Raw genomic sequence first — 19,153 nt, 5'->3', positions numbered from 1 at the left:
GGTGGCGTAATTTTGTACCATGACTTTATTTCTCAAAAATCCTTGCTAAAGACCTGCTGTAACTTCCATCTAACGTAAAAAAAGAAGTTGAAAAAAATATTACGATAATATAAAAGCCATTACCCTTCCTCTAATTAAATCGCATAATAGAGAGAGACAAAGTGCTCAGAAAAGTTATAAAGGCAGTTTTGCAATAATTGAGACAGATGCTGTAAACTGATCTGCAGCTCACCATGAAGATGATTTGGCCCACAGTACAGTACATGCAGTGTGCAAGAATATGAGAGGAGCAACCTGAAGCGCAGTAACTTGTTGCCACTGCGTTTCCAGAAAGCCCCTCCTTTGACATACTCTTCTGCTTGAGCGTCACTCGTAGTTCACTTCAGTCCAGTCCCCTTCCCTAAACTCAAATACACATTCACACACGTCCACTGTCATCCACATAAACTCACACTCACACACACACACACACACATACACACACACACATACACACACTCACTCACAGCGCCAGACGCGCTGTGTTCGCCTGTCGCTTCCAGCACTACTTTTCTTTTCAGAAGACGCACAAGAAGACCTATTGGATGTTACAAACAGCGGCTGTTTTTTTTTTAAACTTTTGTCATATGGAGTTGATAAAAGTGTTAAACTGCGTTTTACCTCTTTCAAAGTGACAACTTTCTTGGGGGATCTTCTCAATTCACCAAACACGGAGCTAATGGGTGAATAAACTGGTTAATTGCATATCAAATTTACGAAGCGCGTAGTTGGATTAAAATAAGCATTTGATGGGGGAAATGAACAATTCCGTGAAATAACTCGCTCCTCCGGACCAAAGGATTTCAAGGTATCAACCATGACAATTCATTACAATGATCTATTCATCTTGAAAGCTTCTTGCTACAGTGCGTAATTTATTTTAATTTCATATTTGAGTCGAAACGCTTTCTGCAGCCATCGCTCCACAGTTGGTTTGATGAAGCTGAATGGTTTAAGTGCATCTGTGCGCTTGTGTGATGTTGGATAAGAGAGAGAGAGGGAGGGAGAGAGAGAGAGAGAGAGAGAGAGAGAGAGAGAGAGAGAGAGTCATTCATTTAATCTGCTGAGCACGCATATGTGCGTGTGTAGACAGCCCAAATGTATGTTTTGTTTGAGACAGGTGCAATGTGTCAGTATGGCTGTAGTGTGAGTCTAAGGACAGAGTGTACCATGTGCTGTATACTGATTGCAAGTCAAATGTGTGATTTTGGTCTCTATAAATAAAATTGACTTGTGTGAGTGTGAGTGTGAGTGTGTGTATGTGTTTGTGTGTGTGTGTGTGTGTGTGAGAGAGAGAGAGAGACAGAGAGAGATCCTATCTGGATTTTAGGACATCTCACTGTGTTGCACTTTGCTGATCTCCATCAATCTTGACTTCCCTTTTCTCTTTGGCAGTGATAACCTTGGTGTAGCTGCTCCTCCTGTGGAGTGAAGATGTATCGAAGCGTGTGTGTACTGGCGGCACTGCTGGCTCTGCTGGTGCTGACACTTGAGGTGCCCAGAGGCCAGGCCTGTCCCAGAAGCTGTAACTGCTACCAGGCCAGCGAAGTCCATTGTACCTTCCGCTCCCTGATTACCATACCTCCTGGCCTGCCTGCACACACACGCCGCATAAACTTAGGGTAAAGGAACACACAAACACATGCTTAAATGTATGAAAGTATGCATACTAAGCACAAATAAGATTTTAAGCTAAATTGCTTTTATTTACCATGCAAACACATGCACAGAGTTTGGAAGCTATTGTCAAACTACATTTAAGTAATGAGCTAACACGGCAGTAACAATATTTGTTGACTGACTGGCATCATTGGTTGATGATGATGTTTCCATGCTCCTGTAGGTTCAACAGCATCAGCAGGATCCATGACAGTTCACTGGCCGGGCTAAAGAGGGTAGAGCTTCTGATGCTCCACAGCAATGATCTCCACCATCTTCCAGATGCAGTGTTTCGAGACATGAAATCACTGCAGGTAAACAGGAACAGACATACATAGAACTCATCTATATTGCAGGAATAGGAATGAAAAGAGGCAGTGGAGATAAGAGGTGATCCTACAGAAGACTCTGCCTGCTGCTTCTTCTTTAACAGTAGACCTGTCTCTCAGGCAGCTAACAGCAGCCGGCATTGAAAGTGTCCTGAGCTTTCTTTTGCCAAATCAAACTATCAATGCTGGATTATAAAATATATGGGAAAATAAACCAGTATTTCCTCACATACTTAACTTTTGACACTTCAGAAATTAGTGTTTTTACAGGACACAGATATAAAAATGAAACCAAGAGCATGTGTCCACAAAATATACTTTCATCCCTCCCCAGCCTGAGGCAGGCAGGACCATGTGGGGACTCCTGTACTGTTTCATGTACTTTGTTGCAGAAGACTCAGCTCTTTAACATTCTGCATGTGTAGTAAATATAGTTTACAGTCTGCTTGGTTCTCTACAACTATGAAAGATGAATATACATTAACTGTTTGACAGAAGAAATTCCAGTTTTTAACAACATGAGAAATATGAAGATTTATGGTATTTGTTGAGAGGCTTTGAGAGGACCCAACATTGATAAATGTGAGTCTTGTATACATTTAATTACAAATGGATACATAAAAGGATGAAATTTACAACATTTGATCTGTGAAACCAATATGAAAAGTTATATGATTCTGCTCACTTTGTTCAGCACATTTTTTCTAATTTCTGTACAACTAGCCTAATGCATAATTTATGTGCCATCATTCTTTATACTACTCAGAGACAGGAAACACGCTGGACATTTTAGCAGTAACCTTAGGGCAGAGTTAGCAGTCCATGAGGAAGTGATATTACTCAACAAGCAATTGTTCCCTTCATCTCCCGGGCAGATGCTTATATATTTGCCATTGTGTGATAATAGGATCCATATTTCCATGTGCTGACATCGTCACGTGCCAGATCTGTCAGCAGCTGGAACTTTTCCAGCTAAGTAGTCTCCCCGGAGAGCAGATTTATCATAAGCCTCACAGAAACACAATTCCACAACGAGGTTTTCATGGTGTGCCTTCTTAAATTATAGTGGGTTCTTCACACATGACTAGAATAGCAATAGATCCCCTGGAGTCTTCTGCTTAGGATAAAGGGCTAAATTTCATATTTGAAAAGTTGAGGACCCCCAGTGCTAGAATATCTTTTTAGTTTTCCCTGCTTTGACCTGATAAACATGCAGCATGAATATATCGCTTGGTTATATGCTGTGGGGAGCTGCTGGAAGCTTTCCTTATATTTTTGCTAAAATTTACACAGGGTGCGGTCAATCATTCCTAGTTACAAAGAGTTTTGTCACCCAATCCTTCATCCTCACTCCGATCACCCTCTCATCATTTATCATAAATTCAATTTACAAGCATGTGTCTAGGGATAGAATTATGATCATAGCATATACTTGGTTTCTTCATCAGCTTTGATGTCTATAATTTGATTGCTCTTAATCATTAATTTCTTCTGCTCACTCCATTTCCTCCACCCCCACAGATACTAAAACTGAGCTATAACAAGCTGAGAGAGATCCCTTCATCTCAGACCTTCTCTGGCCTGACCTCACTGCTGCGTCTGTACTTGGATCACAACCTCCTCCAGCACATCCACCCCCGGGCCCTGCTCCAGCTGCCTAGCCTCAGGCTGTTACGTCTGCAAGGGAACAGGCTGCATCAGCTACATCCCCACACTTTTTGCACACTGTCCCTCCTGAATACGTATTACTTTTCTACACTCAGGTGAGCTTTAACAACTGAAGCATATAATGTAATAATCAGTGTTGGGGAAGTTAGTTTAGTTTTAAAAGTAAGCAGATATGTCCCTACTGGTGGTTCTGACAGTGACACTTGCTTTTGTCTGTAAAGTCTGTGATTGGACAAAAATTCAAAAACAAACAACTTAATTTGCAAATTTTCACCAAAAAACAGGGAGGGCACATTACTTCTACCCTTAATAAACTGCTCTGTGTGATCTTGACAATCAAAATCATAATTAAACAAATACAGTTAAACTGGTGAAATTACCTCCCACATCTCACATCTGGTAATAGAGACTGATTTTTCACAGAGAACAAATAGTAACATTTCCATTGTTTGTTGTTGGTATTTAGATGAATAGCATTGCCTCTTTACCCTCATTCAGATCCACTCATAGTATTACTGCAGAGTATAAACATGTATGTCTTGGGTCTGAGCATAAAGGTGATGATGAAAACGATAAAAACATGATGGATGATTTTCTCACCCCTCATCTGTAACTACCCCCTCCCACTTGTTCATCCATTCCTTCATTCCTCTGTGACTTTGATTCAACCTCTGTGTCCTCCCTCCCCCTCCCCCTCTTCATCTCAATCTCTTTTTTTACTGTCTTTCCCTCCTGTAGACACCTAGACCTGTCCAACAACAGTCTAACCACTCTGTCCAGAGCGACCTTACAAACTGCACCCCTGCTGGAGTCTCTTGTGCTGCAGGCTAATCTGTGGAGTTGTGACTGTAGGATGAACTGGTTTCTCCCTTGGAGTCTGGCTCACCCAGGTGACTCTCATGTCTTCAATATTATTTATTTTTTCTCTTGGTGTTTTGTCTCCCACATGCAGTCCTTTAACAATGGACATTCAAGCAGATATGCAAAAAGGTGGTGGTTAATGCAACATGTGGGTTGCTTGGGTGACTGAAAGAGAGGAAAGAGATAAGATGAGGAGAAACATGGGAAATGGACTGAGAAATAGGAGATTCATTTGTTGATAATTGCAGTCTGTAATATGTCTAGTAACTGCTCAGTATATGTCAGATCCAGCCAGATGATGGAAAGATGGGTTCAGTCTGAATTTAGATACATCTGGACTTGTTATCTTGATACCTGTGACATCTCTCCACCTGCTTTTCATTACATGCTCCTCTCAATTTTCACTCATTTTCTGTATATCTTCCAGTTTGTCTTGTGGCTTTTATTTAGATGTGAAAGAAGGCAGGACTGTGAAATGTCTCTCATTGATATGCTAGACTTAACCTGCCTTGACTAATCCATGATGACAGCATTGATGTGAGTGCAGGCAACTGAAATAAAGGCTAATGATTGCTGTGGAATAATGAAGTGATGCATATTTCTGATTTATGAGTAGATGAAGTAACCATATCTAATTAGTAAGAGATATAAAGGGTAATGGATGCTTAAGAAGATGTGGCATGACTAATATATGACACCACTAATATGTGCAGATAGCTGAAATGTGCACTAATATGTTTGCATAGGTGCTATGATGTTACACACTGTTGACATGCCAGAAATCGTAAGGGTACCTTTTATGACATAATTTTCTCTGTTTCTCTCTTTCAATTAGGCTTAATGAAATGCCCCAGTAGTCCTCAGTGTCCAATGTGTGCCTTGCCCAATTCCCTTCAGGGGCAGGGCTTGCTTGAGCAGACTGAGCTATCTTGCACCTCTCCAGTCATCCCCGCCCCAGGAAGAGACACACCTTTGGAGACAGAACTCAGTGAGATTCAATCAAGTGAATCCTTCAGAGAGCCTTTAGGCATTGCCTCTCTGGGGCTTTCTGACCAACAGGGTTACAGTGTTGATCTGAGCTGCAACATCACTCACTCTACAGACTCTCAGGATATTGCTCCTCTTCCAGATCTTTCCCTTTCATCCCCTTCTCCTCTCCCCCTCGCTATGTCACTCTCCCTGGAATGCCCTGTGGAGAGAGAGAGCTATGAGAATCTTTGGCGGATCCTGGCTTACTATAGTGAGACTGCAGTTCGCCTTGAGAGGGAGATCATGCTGAGTAAAGCCCCGGCGCTGGCCTACCGCTACAGGCAGACAGCAGAGACAGAAGGATATTATCACACTGGAGTTAAAGCTTCTGTTAAAGTCAGACCACAATGGTTACTACAGCCAGCCATTAGCATTCAGCTTAACAGAGCACAGTCCAATGCAAATAGAGTTCACCTTATATACTCAACAAGAGTGTCTGCTCATCCTGACCCTACTGGTCTTCCTTCAACATCCTCCCGAGCTTCTCACCCATGGGTGCTCATTTCAACTAATCATACCACCACAGCACTGGCAGCTGCAGTAGGCGGTCAGGTGGAACTCCCCTGCCCTCTTCTAAGTTCTGGTAATCCCAAAGTACAGTGGATTCTCCCAGACGGATCCCAACTTATCTCCCCCTCCAGTAGCCAAGATGGTCGGCTACGAGCCTCGGCCTCTGGGTTACTTATACAGAAACTGGAGCTATCAAATGCTGGGATCTATTACTGCATAGCCCGGGCTGGCAGGGATGTAGATGTTCTCTCCCTCCGTTTGGCAGTAGCAGAGTCATCTGTTCCACCTTCAGGAGAGCAAGTGGGACCTCCTGTCACGGGAACTGTTGGGGAGCCCATCAGTCTGTCCTGCAAGGCATCTGGTTCACCAGCACCATACATGAGTTGGGTGTTACCAGATGGAAATATAGTACGGCAGGGATTAGCTGTATCAGGTGGACTCACTATACAATCGAATGGGAGTCTTTCTCTGCTTAAGCCTTCTTTGAAAGACACTGGTTATTACCGCTGCATCGCGGTCAACCAGTATGGTAGTGACTCTCTGTCCATGCAGCTGGAAATAAACCCACGACATCCCCCGCCACTTAGAACATCATTTCCTAGAGGGCCACAGTCAGTGGCTGGCCGGTCAACCAAGATACGAGCCCCTTTACTACGTCAAGTGGAGGAAGGATCGGGAAATGAAGAGGTGGAAGAAGAGAGGACTCTTGTTATCAACAGGAAGCGTCCAAGCCCTCTCCAGCCACCCCCAAAAAGACGTTATCCAATCGGGAAACCTAGAAGACGAGGGCCTGTGAGAGACGGCTCCCTGAGAAGAGGAGGAGGGCCTGTATCCTCCATTGAACAGAGAAGAAACCACTATGACAGCAGACATAGAATCACCGCAAACAAACAAAGAATAGACCCTGCGAAATGGGCTGACATATTGGCTAAGATCCGCCAAAAGACTGTTCCCACTAATAACAGCCAGCCTATCACAGCAGAAAAGACCACAGCTGAACCGGTGGGTGGAGGCAAAGACAGATACACAGGAAGACATGAGGAAGGTCATAATACAGACAGAGATAGAGCAGAGGGAGCAGGGATGGAAGCAGAAACCGAGGGGTCGTCTGTTGATGATGCTGCTCTACAAGAAGAAGGCTTACGGCCCATTTATCCTGTTCACACAGAAACACAGACACACAGAGAGACAAAAACAGACTCTGAGACAGATACAGAGATAGAGAGAGGGATTGAGAGGTCAACAAAAACACAGAAAGATCTAGAAAATGAGACAGAGACACACATACAGGCAGAGAAAGGTCCACAGACAGAGACAGTGACAAACTCAGGGACACAGAAAGATCCTGTCACCTCTAAGCTGTTGACTAGAACCAATGAAATTGTCTCAGAACCAGTTGAAGGAGAGGAGCGAGAAACAAACCCCATCCCATCTAGATCCAGGCCTCAGAACCCCCGGCAGGGACACTTCCCTAATTTGGTACCAAACTTGCGGCCTCAAGGCCCTCTCTCTCGCAGGAGGATCGGACAGCGAAGACGAATCATCAACAGGCCCAGGGGTCGACCTATCACTCCACCCCGACCTATCCCTGACCCTACAAACCCGAGGTCAATAACTGTGACACCTGACACCACCACAGATCAAATGAATGTGTTGTTGCTAGCCTCAACAACCACATTTCCGGCTACTTTATTGACACAGAGTGACCATATTAAGACTCTTGTTTCTACTCCAAATGGCGTGGTACTGAACTTTCTGTCTCCCACTGTTCCTAACACTCCTGGTATCTCCACATCAGAATCTGCCTCCCCCTCACTGACTCCCTCCTCTCCCGTCTCATTATCCCACTCTCACACAAAGACACATACAGACATGATGACTCACTCAGTCAACGGACCAGACACTGCAGTGTTCACTCTCTTTAACACTAGAATACCGGTATCCACTTACTCTAGTATTGTGACGACACAGACGCACATGCCAGTGACGCACGCCAAGACACGTACACACGGCATACACCCACAAACAGCCACAGGAAAAGATGTTGATAGACCCCCAAGTGAAGACAGTGCAGAGCTGGAAAGGAATTCGTTGGATGTACCACATGCATCTCAATCCTCCACCACTCTCTCATCCACTCGCTCCTCTGTTGTTTCCTCAACAACAACCACTTCAACCACTCTCAAGAGAACTCGTCTGACTACTTCTATTGGAAGCACTACAAGTATATCTACTACTGGAGCGAGTGATACACTTCTCACAACAACTACAAATACTCCTATGACTACAAATCCCATCACGTCAACTCCAACTACTAAGATTATTCCAATGTATAGCACCGCCTCTACTACTACTACTACTACTACTGCTACTACTACTACTACAAGTCCTGCTCTTACATCTACTGCTCCCACTACCACTATTACTTCTTCAACTAGCCCCTCTACCACTACAGCTACCCCTCCTACTAGTACTTTTACCACAACCACTACTGCTAGTAGTACTACAATCTCATCCAAAGCTATTCCCACAACTCTTAAACCCACTACTTCTACTACTTCTACAACTATTAAAACTACTACTCCTACTCCTAGTACTAGTACCATCTCTGCAAAAACTCCTCCAACTACTGCTTTGGCAGCTAAACCTTATACACACTCTGCTACTACTATAACAATGACAACAAGTACCACAGCATCATCTAGAGAGAGGCCAAATGTTGGCCAAGTTGACTCCAGAGGGAGGCCTGTTTCTGGCACTCCAAACCAGAGCCGATCCCCTACTGATTGGAAGAACCCTGCAGCTAATTCTATTCCAGATTCACACAGCAGCAGGCCACACTGGCCACCCTCTCCTTCTCTCCCTGCTGTCCCCAGGGTGAGTTGAAATCGATTCAAATAACATAATCTTGCTATTTTGTAGATACTCTTACCCAAAATGGGTCTTAAGGCAAGCCCATACGTTATGACAAGAGTAGAAGCAAACTAGGACAACAATCTGTTCTTTATTTGTTAATTTAACTGCAAATTTATTTAATGTTCCAGTTTTTCTGCTCCTCATTCATTCAGTTAATCATTTCTTTAAGTGCAGTCTTAAATGTCGTTTGAAGACCATATATATAGTTATTTGTCTTTGTTGTCAGCTAAGTGGAAGTCAAATTAACATTTCTTTTCTAAGTGAGTGCTGGCCCAGAAAATAGCAAGACACATATGCACACACACACACACAAACACACACAACACACAACTGTGCAAGCCTCCGGGCAAAAGCTTAGCAAAAAATGCATAAGAGATCTGAAAATAGTCTAATCTGTATCCACATGACCTGCTATTAAACCTAAGGGATGTTTATGACAATTTTTCAATTTCATGGATTTTCCAGAGCTCTACCAGGGTCACTGTCAGATCTAAAGAAGAGATGAAAAACATATGTTCCATAATCAACATCATTATGTGTTTTGAGAACCTAATCCAAATGGATTTAAAATAATCAATTATTAATTAATTTCCAGAGCTATGTTGGCAAGCCTTAGCAAACCAAATCGCTGGGTTCACCACCAGTGACTAATTCTAAATCTGGGATCACAATAATGCCATATTGAATTTATTAACCTATTCTACAATAATGCTTAAAATCTTCACTGTTTAAAAAAAAAAATACAAGTAATTACAAACTCTTCACAGAAAGTTTTAATAAACAGTTTACCTAATCATGTCAGCACCTGTCAGTTTTTAAGTTGGGTATTGACTGGGTACTGATGTGTAATGGTCTGTATCCTTACCTCCATAACTAAGTTCTGATTAATCTATTTATAGTTTTGTTTTAGTTGGTTGTTGGTTTACAGGTTTCCTCTCATTTTTTTGTACAAATAGCAATTTTTGTATTTGTGGTCATAATACAGATATTGCTATTTTTGCTAGTATACAGTTAAATTCATTGTGGCTATGCTATCTAGTTGAAAAATTAAAACTATAAGACCAACACAATGCTGCAGCTTTGCAAGTTGAAGAACTTTCATTAGTAGAGCCCTGCTCTCAGATGTCTCCTAACAGTTTTTAAGAATCATTAATTCTATTCATTACTTTATTTGCTACTAAAATCCGTATGATCTTTTTCATAGGCCCCAGTTGTGAGATCTAGACCAAGGATTTCAGACCCACACATCAGGACAGTGTCAGTCGCAGCAGAGAGCACTGCCAGGCTGGCTTGTGAAGCTCAGGGAGAGCCGAAACCCACCATCACATGGACCAAGGTTGCTACAGGTATACAGTGCAGCAGATACGCACACATTTATTTCAGCATACACATGTGCACACAAACAAAACACCCTTCAGTGCATGAAAATATAATTCAGGGAGCAGTTTTACCTTCAATTTACGTTTATGTGAAATATCCACCTGGAAGCCTGTTAAAACTGGTTCATGGACTGGTGTCAGCAAAGTTTTCCAGATAGCTCAGTAAACCTGCTTCCTGGAACAGACCCCAGGCCCATATTTTCATTCGTGCTGGGAAACGTAGAAATGCTTGTTAATCATCCAGAAGTCAAATATATATATATTTACTGTATATATGAATATATATACTGTATATATATATACTGTATATATGAATATACCTATCATTGATATGATTAAGAACTATAGGCTTTGTCTTTGAAACAGAATAAATAAAGGTTTGTATTTACATTCTGAACTCACAGATGCGAAAGGAAATCAATCTCAGCTTTTTATGAACAAGTTATACTCGGATTAAATAACATATTAGCACCCAGCATTACACACTGGCATGCATACAATGGACTTTTCTCTAGCTTGCCATGTGGGAAAGACATATTGCAAGAAGGTAATGGAACATTTTATGCACTGCATCACTGACTTTTACTACATGCTGCGCCACTCGGCATGTCCCTGTTCCTCCTTTCCTCTCTGTCTCTTACTCACTCTTGCCTGTTTTCGTGTTCTCGCTCTGTCTGTCTGTCTGTCTCTCTCTTTCAGGGGCGGTGATGTCAATCCACTCCAGGGCTCAACGTTTTGAGGTTTTGCCAAATGGCACCCTTGTTATCCAGAATGTTCAGCTGCAGGACAGGGGCACATATATCTGCAGTGCACACAGCTTTCTGGGTCGCGACAGGTGAGGCTAATAATACAGGTTATGAAAATTAATGCACTATATACCATTCATTTATGACCATGTTTTTAATACCACTGCATAGGCCTCAGGCAAACTGCACAGGCCTCAGGCAAACTGCACTTTGAATACTATTATGTGTTGTGTTTCTTTTTTAGGTGCAAACACAGCACAAACCCTTGATTTAACATTTTTAAGCAGCCTCAATATGCAAATCTCTGTATATGACCTTTCCATGAGACCAATATGTGTGGTTTACTTGATTATAATGTTTCATGTGCCCATGTTTCTATCAAGATTTCAGTTTGAATTGTGTATGTATGCCTTTTGATGTTTCCTAAATGTGTCATATAACATTTATGGTTTGTTTTCATTTTAAATGAATATTTGAAATGCTTAAAATGTGTTCATGTGTTTCTATATTGAATATGTGTGTGCTTTACTCTTCTGGGACAGGTTGCTAACCACCCTGGAAGTGTGGACACGCCCCCCACGGATGCAGCTGGCCAGCTACAGAGAAACCACCATTCATCAAGGTGGAGCGGTGCACTTGGAATGCCAGGCAGACGGTGTACCAACCCCTTTGCTCTCTTGGGTCCTGCCGGATCGTTCTGTTCTGACTTCCACTGACTCCTCCAGCGGTCGAATCATTATGGACACAAATGGAACCCTTCATATCTCAGTAACTTTACCTAGTGACCGGGGAGTGTATCGCTGTGTGGCCTCCAACTCAGCAGGTGCTGCCAGTGCATCTGTCCGTGTACATGTGTCCTCGTTGCCCCCGGTGATACAGCAACCCAGAGAGGAACACCTGCTCTTGTCTCCAGGGATGCCCGTTTATGCTCACTGCTCTGCCCGAGGTGCCCCGCCACCAACTCTGCGCTGGCGTATCCCAGATGGGACTCTAGTTCGCCCATCCCAGTTTCTCCATGGCAACCTTTTTGTCTTGCCCAATGGGACACTGCACATTCGAAAAGCTGGACCAAGGGACTCAGGGAATTATCAGTGCACAGCAAGTAATGCTGTTGGAGCTGATAAGAGGACTGTGAAGGTAGAAGTTAAAGGGGGAGCAGAAGGAGAAAGAAGACTGGGAGGAGCAAGAAATGAAGGAGCAAAAGCAGTTGCTACTGAAAAACCATCTTCACTTCTTAAAGACAAAACTTCGTCCAATGCCAGCCACTCCTCAAAGCCATTCAACTCCGTTAGTCTCTCCCCTCTAACGCCCTCTGATAGATCCAGGACCTTGCTGGCCACCCCCAGCTCTTCTCACCCTCACCAACGCAGTTCTACTAACTCACATCCTAAAATCAATAAAACTTTCACTGCCTCCCCCACACACTTTACCAACTTCAACACAACAAAACTCTCCTCTCTCTCCCAACCCTCCACAGTGCCTGCAAATAACACCAAAGTCTTATCCAGCATTGTAAACAACACAAGAGTTACTTCTTCTCCCCCCTCTGACAAAAGCAGAGCTTCAGCTGTTTTGCACTCCTTGCCTGTCTCTCCTTTCAGCAAAGCCCGTATTGTCTCCACCTCACCCTCCGTCACTACTGTTCACTATGGGGGTAATTTGCAGCTCCACTGCTCTGTAACTGGTAACCCAACCCCCATTATCATTTGGAGGACCCCCAGCAGGAAACTGGTGGACATGCACTTCAGGTACATGGGGTTGTGGGTGTGTGAGACAGACAAAACCTCAGTGTTTTGGGTTGTATAGTACTATTATATCTTTTTTTTCTTTATTCTGTCAGTATTGTGTCTCATTCTGTATATCTGTTATTTGTGTTTGTGTTCAATTTAAAGTTTTGACCGACGTCTGAAGGTGTATCCTAATGGCACCCTGTCAGTCCAGGCAGTAACAGAGAAGGATGCTGGAGATTACCTCTGTGTCACACGCAACAAGGTCGCAGATGATTATCGTCTCCTGCGTGTCTCTGTGGCTACCAAGCCTGCCAAGATCGAGCCCAACCAGCAACTTAATCAGATGGTATCATTTGGTAAACCACTGAAGGTGAGCTAAATGAAAAAGGGGGAGATGATTTTTCTTCTCTCACCCAGTTCCCAATATGATCTTTGTTTGATAAACAGAAAACAGCATTATCAAGAAGGGAAAAAAATGCTAAATGGTCTTCTCTGGCATTTTTGTTGATTAGTTTATTTAGTTTATTAAACAATTTATAAACACATTTGCCATACATAATTTCAAATAACTACTTTTTACTGTAAATCATATACAGTATCACACTCACATAAATCTTTTCCACTGTTGGAATCTTCCACTCCTCCACCGTTGCTGCTTTTTAGTGCTTTATTTTTTGTTGTAGCCATTATTTGTGTGGTGTTTTATCTACTGCTGTTTGTGTGGTGCCAACATTTTCCACAGCTTGAAGCTGTGTCTTTGGTTGTTTTTGATCAAATGTGCTAACTTTTTTTGACTCAGAAAGAAAAGAAAGACCTGCCAGGTCATAGGCTGTTATGAATCATCAACAGGAGCCTTCAGGGGAAAGTACTTCACACATGAATATTTAACAGCACAATGAAATATACTGGGGTGATATGCAAGAAATATTATTCTGGGAATTGGTTGCCCTTCATTTTTTATTTGATTTACATTTATGTGCTTTAAATTGTGTTTTTTAATGCTTCTAAATTTCTGGATGCTTGACATTTTTTTCTACTGTGAGTTTTCTTTTTGTAAAAACCTACTGTAAATAAGTACAGTATGTTTTACACCTGACCCAGAAGAAGTTGTTATTTTTCAACAGTTCTCTGAAGTTCAGCTTTCATCACAGTAACAGGCACACAAACTTTTAAAGGATGACAGCATTTAAACAATGATCCTCTTCTCGGCAGGTCGACTGCTTGGCATCAGGACTGCCTGACCCAGCTGTCCGCTGGAGCCTGCCAGATGGAACCATGGTGAACAGTGTGTTGCAAGGGGAAGACAGAGGAGTGCGAGCACGGAGGCTAACTGTGTTTGACAATGGGACGTTACTGGTTCCAGCAGTGGGTATGGGAGAGGAAGGGGAGTACACGTGTTATGCTGAGAATCAAGGAGGTCAAGACACCATGAAGGTATGACAACGTTTCCATCTAGAGATCACTTTAGAATCATTTATCCAATGAATCCAATCCAATTATTAGTTTTAGAAATAAAAACTACAACTTCAATACAAGTAAAACATTCTTTCAGTCATTAATTAATTTAAATTCATTCCATCAAGGTCAAAGTTAAGGTCATGATGACATCTCCACCAACCTTCACTGATGGCAGAAGCTATCGTGTTATCAAAGTACAGCAGGGAGCAACTGCCATCATTCCCTGCCAGGCCACAGGAGATCCCACTCCAACAGTGACATGGTTTTCCCCAGCCCGCCGTGTTATCCCACGGAGTTCTGGTTCTGGTTTTTATTTTGAGCGGGTTGTGGTGGTTGCAGATGGAACTCTGGAGGTGCGTCTGGCCCAAAAGATTGACACCGGAAACTATACATGCCGAGCAACCAACTCAGTCGGGGAGAGACACATGGTTGTGGGCTTGGAAGTGGAAGTCCCTAATCATGGACTCGGTGGCCAGGGAGGAAGAGGTTGGAGTACCAGCAATGGGCCTGGTAGTGATCAACGTAGTAGATCAGGGGACAACATTAATAATGCAGGGATAAGCCAGTATGGATTTACCAATGGTGTCATAAGCAAGCTTAGTAACAATGACAGCAACAACACCGGCTCTAGTGCTAGTAATGGCAGGATAAGAAACACCGTACCAAGCAATGGCATTAAAATAGCAACCAATGGCTTCAATCCTGCCCTTAGGAGTGATAGCCAAAATGAATTCAACAGGCCTGTAGGTGGAATTACAACACAATATGATAGTGTAATCAGTGTTGGGGTGAGCGGGGCAAGGAGTACAGGCATTAAAGTAGATAACATTGGAATAAATAGAAATGGACCTGGCATTAGTGTTGGAAATAATCAAGGCACAGTTAGAGGAGATAGTGTTGAAAGGAATCCTGGGACTAGTAATAATGAAGTCACTGTGATAAAGGCTAGTAATGAAGCAAGCACCAGCAGAGACATTGGCAAGATAAGTGGTTTTCCTAGGAGTGTTGGTGTTTTTAGTAGCAGTGTGCCTAATTATGGAGCTGGTGCAGGCACACTTAATGGAAATGGGTTCAGTAGGAGTAGCAATACAGGAGTGACTGATGATAACAGAAGGAATAGTGGTGGTACAAGTAGTGCAGGTGCAGGTGCTACTTATAACTCTACTAACACAGTTGTAGGTGTGGTCACAACAGTGAAGCAGCGAGTGGTGAAAGGCCAAAATGTTCTTTTGCCATGCCCCTCCAGGGGATCCCCTCCCCCCCGCCTGGCCTGGCTTCTGCCTGGTAATGGCGTGTTGCCAGCTCCTTACTATGGCAGCCGACTCATTGTGCACCGAAATGGCTCCTTGGAGCTGAGGGGTGTGCGGAAGAGTGATGGCGGAACCTTGGTATGTGTAGTGAGAGGTGAAAGAGGAGAGACGAGGATACAGGTGGAGTTGGAGGTCTCTGATCCACAAGAGGTTCAGTCTCCAACTAGGAGACCAGCTGTGGAAAGACCTGTGCAGAAAAGTCTTGTTTCATTGGAGACACCTCGCTCAGGAACCTCACTGGCTTCAGCTCAGTCAAGGTCAGTATTGCCTGAGACGCTTCATCAAAGAATCCCAGTTACTCAAAAGCCTTCACAGGGGAGTCCATCTTTACCTGCTGTGCCTCGTCCAGTTGGCCCACCACCTCGCTCAAGTGGCCCTGTTTCAGAGCCAGCAGTGAGCACCCGAACAGCCTCCCTAGTGAGCATTATTAATGGAGAGACTCTTCGCCTGCCTTGCCCTGCTCCTCAAACCCCTGGATACATCCAGGGCTCTCTCTTATGGACCTTGCCCAGCGGCAAGGTGGTTTCCCAGGGTGAGAGTGGTGACTCAGGCCAATACGTAGTCCAAGAGGATGGGACATTAATAGTGCAACAGGCAACCGTGTTTGACCGAGGCACCTACACCTGCAGATCCACCAGTTATGACTCCTCCTCGGTTTCAGTGGTCACGGTTCCTGTCATCGTCATCGCCTACCCCCCACGCATCACAAAAGGCCCCTCCCCTGTGACCTACACACGCCCTGGAGTTGCTGTGGAGCTGCCCTGCCTTACCATAGCAACACCGCGGGCGACGGTTACCTGGGAAACACCAGACCTGACACAGCTTAGGGTGATGGGTCAGGCTCGTATCTATGGTAACCGCTATCTTAGTCCTCAGGGTTCCTTGGTGATACAGAACCCGACAGTTAGGGATACAGGATTTTACAGGTGCACTGCCAAAAATGTAATAGGAGTGGACACCAAGGCGACATACCTGCATGTTATATAATGAGACAAAAAAACACAAACACAAACACACACAGACTTACACACACACACACACACACACACAGATACAAACATGGAGTAGACAGACAGAGACACCACCAGTCTTGCGGAGTGGTGAATGAACTCCTCAGCTGTTAACTCAATGTGTCCCTCATGCCCAAAGGAACTGCAAAGCTCCGTCCAGGAGATACTGTTGAAACTCAGAAAAGACACTACTAATATACAGCATAGGTCTCATGTATGTGTTTTTAATGTGTTATGTTTCAATACTATATTGTTTTTGTATGAGGAGTTGCAAGATTCCTATGCAGAATCAGTGTTATTATTTGTCTCTGCATAAACAAACAAATTGTGTTTAAGGAAGATTGTTTTATGTGCATACATCACCTAACCCTAAAACCCTTTTTGAAATGATGCTGAAGTTACAAATACTGATGATAGCAAGACACAGAGCATATTGAAGATTGCTGTACAAAATGCAGATTGTGCACGTACATTCTTACATTTTGCCACACAGTTTCAAACTCAATAATTTCTAAACTCAATAACACAAACCCCTGGAAATAAGAATGTTTTACTTGGTTTAACTATTTTACTGTGCATTTGTAAATTCACACTGAACTACAGTCTAATATACAATATGTCACTGGGTCACTAAATTATATGGACACCACACAGTATCACACAAAGGGGCAGTTTGTCCTATAGTTAATATTTATGTTAATAGTCTATTTGATGTTACATAATGTAATCTAATGTGATCTTGGTGTATATTTATAAAATATTTGATTGCTTCAAATGTTTCAAATTGGGACATTTTTCATGAAAATACACTTGTTTTTAGAAGTCAAATCAAATATTTACTTTATTTGCAATTGAAGCGCTATACACATTTAAAAAAAAAAAATTTTATAAACAACATATTGCAAGAAGGTTGGATATTGTTGTTTGACCTGTGGTGCATATGTAGTATAACTTAAATGGGTAGCCTTATTTACACACTTTAAATCCATGACAGACAGATAATAGAGGGCTTCAGCATTATGATCCATCCAAAAATCAGTGTCTTAGGACATGTTTATTCATTGTTCATTTCTTGACTCATTTGTGGGTTTCAAATCTTGACAAACAATGTTGTACCACCGTTGACTGTATCTCACATTCTGACAGAATTATTTTGACTCTTGGCTTATCTAATTCTTTGAAGAGTGAGATTCATAGTTATTTTGATATTAAAGATTGTATAAATATGTGTGTGATTCAAGAGCTTGCCCTAAGTTTGTAAACAAAAATTTCAGTTCATAGTGATCCTGTTCCCTTAATCTCCTCTTTGATTTTTTCATTTTGTCCTTAAATTATTTGTCTTGTAAAGACTCTGTTGTAAGACCAGTGTTTTGTGTTTTTTTGTCATAAAGGAAGAAATTATTAAATATTATAACATATGTTTGATGTCTGACTAGCCAACAATGAATGCTTGGTATATTTTTAACAGCTTCATTTTATAAATAAAAATGGAAAATAAGTGAAGTGTGTTATTCCATGAAATGTCAACAGCTGGAGCACAGTTTTGGTCAGAAATATTGCACAGAAAGAGAGAGGGTTCTTGTGTGAGTGTTTAGATTCAGAGTAAGAAAAGAAAACACCTAGTGGGAGTGCAACAGCGAGGCAGGAAACTTTTCCTGGAGTATATTATGAGAACAAAAACTCCTTATCCCCAGCTCAGCTGTCAAACCAGGAAATGGGGTCTTAAGTGTAAATGAGACACATGTTGATGACATCATATTCCTCTCCCTGGGAAATGCAATAAACCTCACAGCGGCCTGCAGTACCAGCACACCACTCTGCATGCACTCACATCTGCCAGGTACAGTTTACAGTGTGAGCCCAGTAAATATGAATACTTTAAATTACACAGTAGGCTATATGTACGAACTGTGATGGTGAACTATGATGCAGTATGAAAGAAAATAACGTCAGCTACTGTAAAGTTAAGCAGCAGTTAATGATACAAAATGTGCACTGTTGGATGTCAGTCAAAGTACAGTTTTGGAACTGCAAACTTCAATATTTTTCTGAAATGGTTGGTAAAAATGCTCCTCAGAAGATTTATAACTGAATGTTGTGTTTTCTGTGTTGTCACAAGAGCCATGCATAAACCACAACTGTACGACTGCTTTCACCACAGCTGTGAACCAATTCCACATTACCGCTTTGCATGGCATTGAGAGTTCCAGTCAACACCACACAGAAAAAAATCCAGCCATTGTTAGTTAGCAGTGTTTTGGCATTATTAGCCCCTCCTGCTGCTTGGCTTTATATAAATATCTCAACAACTATCAGATGGGTTCGGACATTTTTATAAAATACCTGCAAAACATTCCCATCAGCCTCAGCTGTTTAGCACTTGGTAAATGTTAGCATGCCAACACAATGGTGAACATGGTAAACATTATACCTGCTAAACATCAACGTTTTACCATTGTCATTGAGCATAAACAGCGTTAGCTCTTAGCTCAAAGCACTGCTGTGCCTA

At 42.5% G+C, this 19,153-nt stretch overlaps 1 protein-coding gene across 1 annotated transcript; it reads left to right on the top strand.

The window, feature by feature from the left end:
• The first annotated feature begins 383 nt into the window (after window positions 1-383).
• LOC137192562 (matrix-remodeling-associated protein 5-like) lies at window positions 384-17,434 on the top strand. Its single transcript, XM_067603347.1, has 12 exons — window positions 384-847; window positions 1,435-1,661; window positions 1,883-2,012; window positions 3,549-3,790; window positions 4,434-4,585; window positions 5,392-8,972; window positions 10,216-10,357; window positions 11,090-11,225; window positions 11,679-12,884; window positions 13,029-13,236; window positions 14,079-14,300; window positions 14,450-17,434. The coding sequence occupies exons 2-12, from the start codon at window positions 1,474-1,476 to the stop codon at window positions 16,619-16,621; spliced, it is 8,379 nt and encodes a 2,792-aa protein (XP_067459448.1). The 5' UTR covers window positions 384-847; window positions 1,435-1,473; the 3' UTR covers window positions 16,622-17,434.
• Window positions 17,435-19,153: the final 1,719 nt, after the last annotated feature.

Source organism: Thunnus thynnus, chromosome 11, assembly GCF_963924715.1.
Source record: "Thunnus thynnus chromosome 11, fThuThy2.1, whole genome shotgun sequence".
NCBI lineage: Eukaryota > Metazoa > Chordata > Actinopteri > Scombriformes > Scombridae > Thunnus > Thunnus thynnus.
Note: the sequence above shows the minus strand (reverse complement) of the source record. Positions and strands in the feature narration are given on the sequence as shown.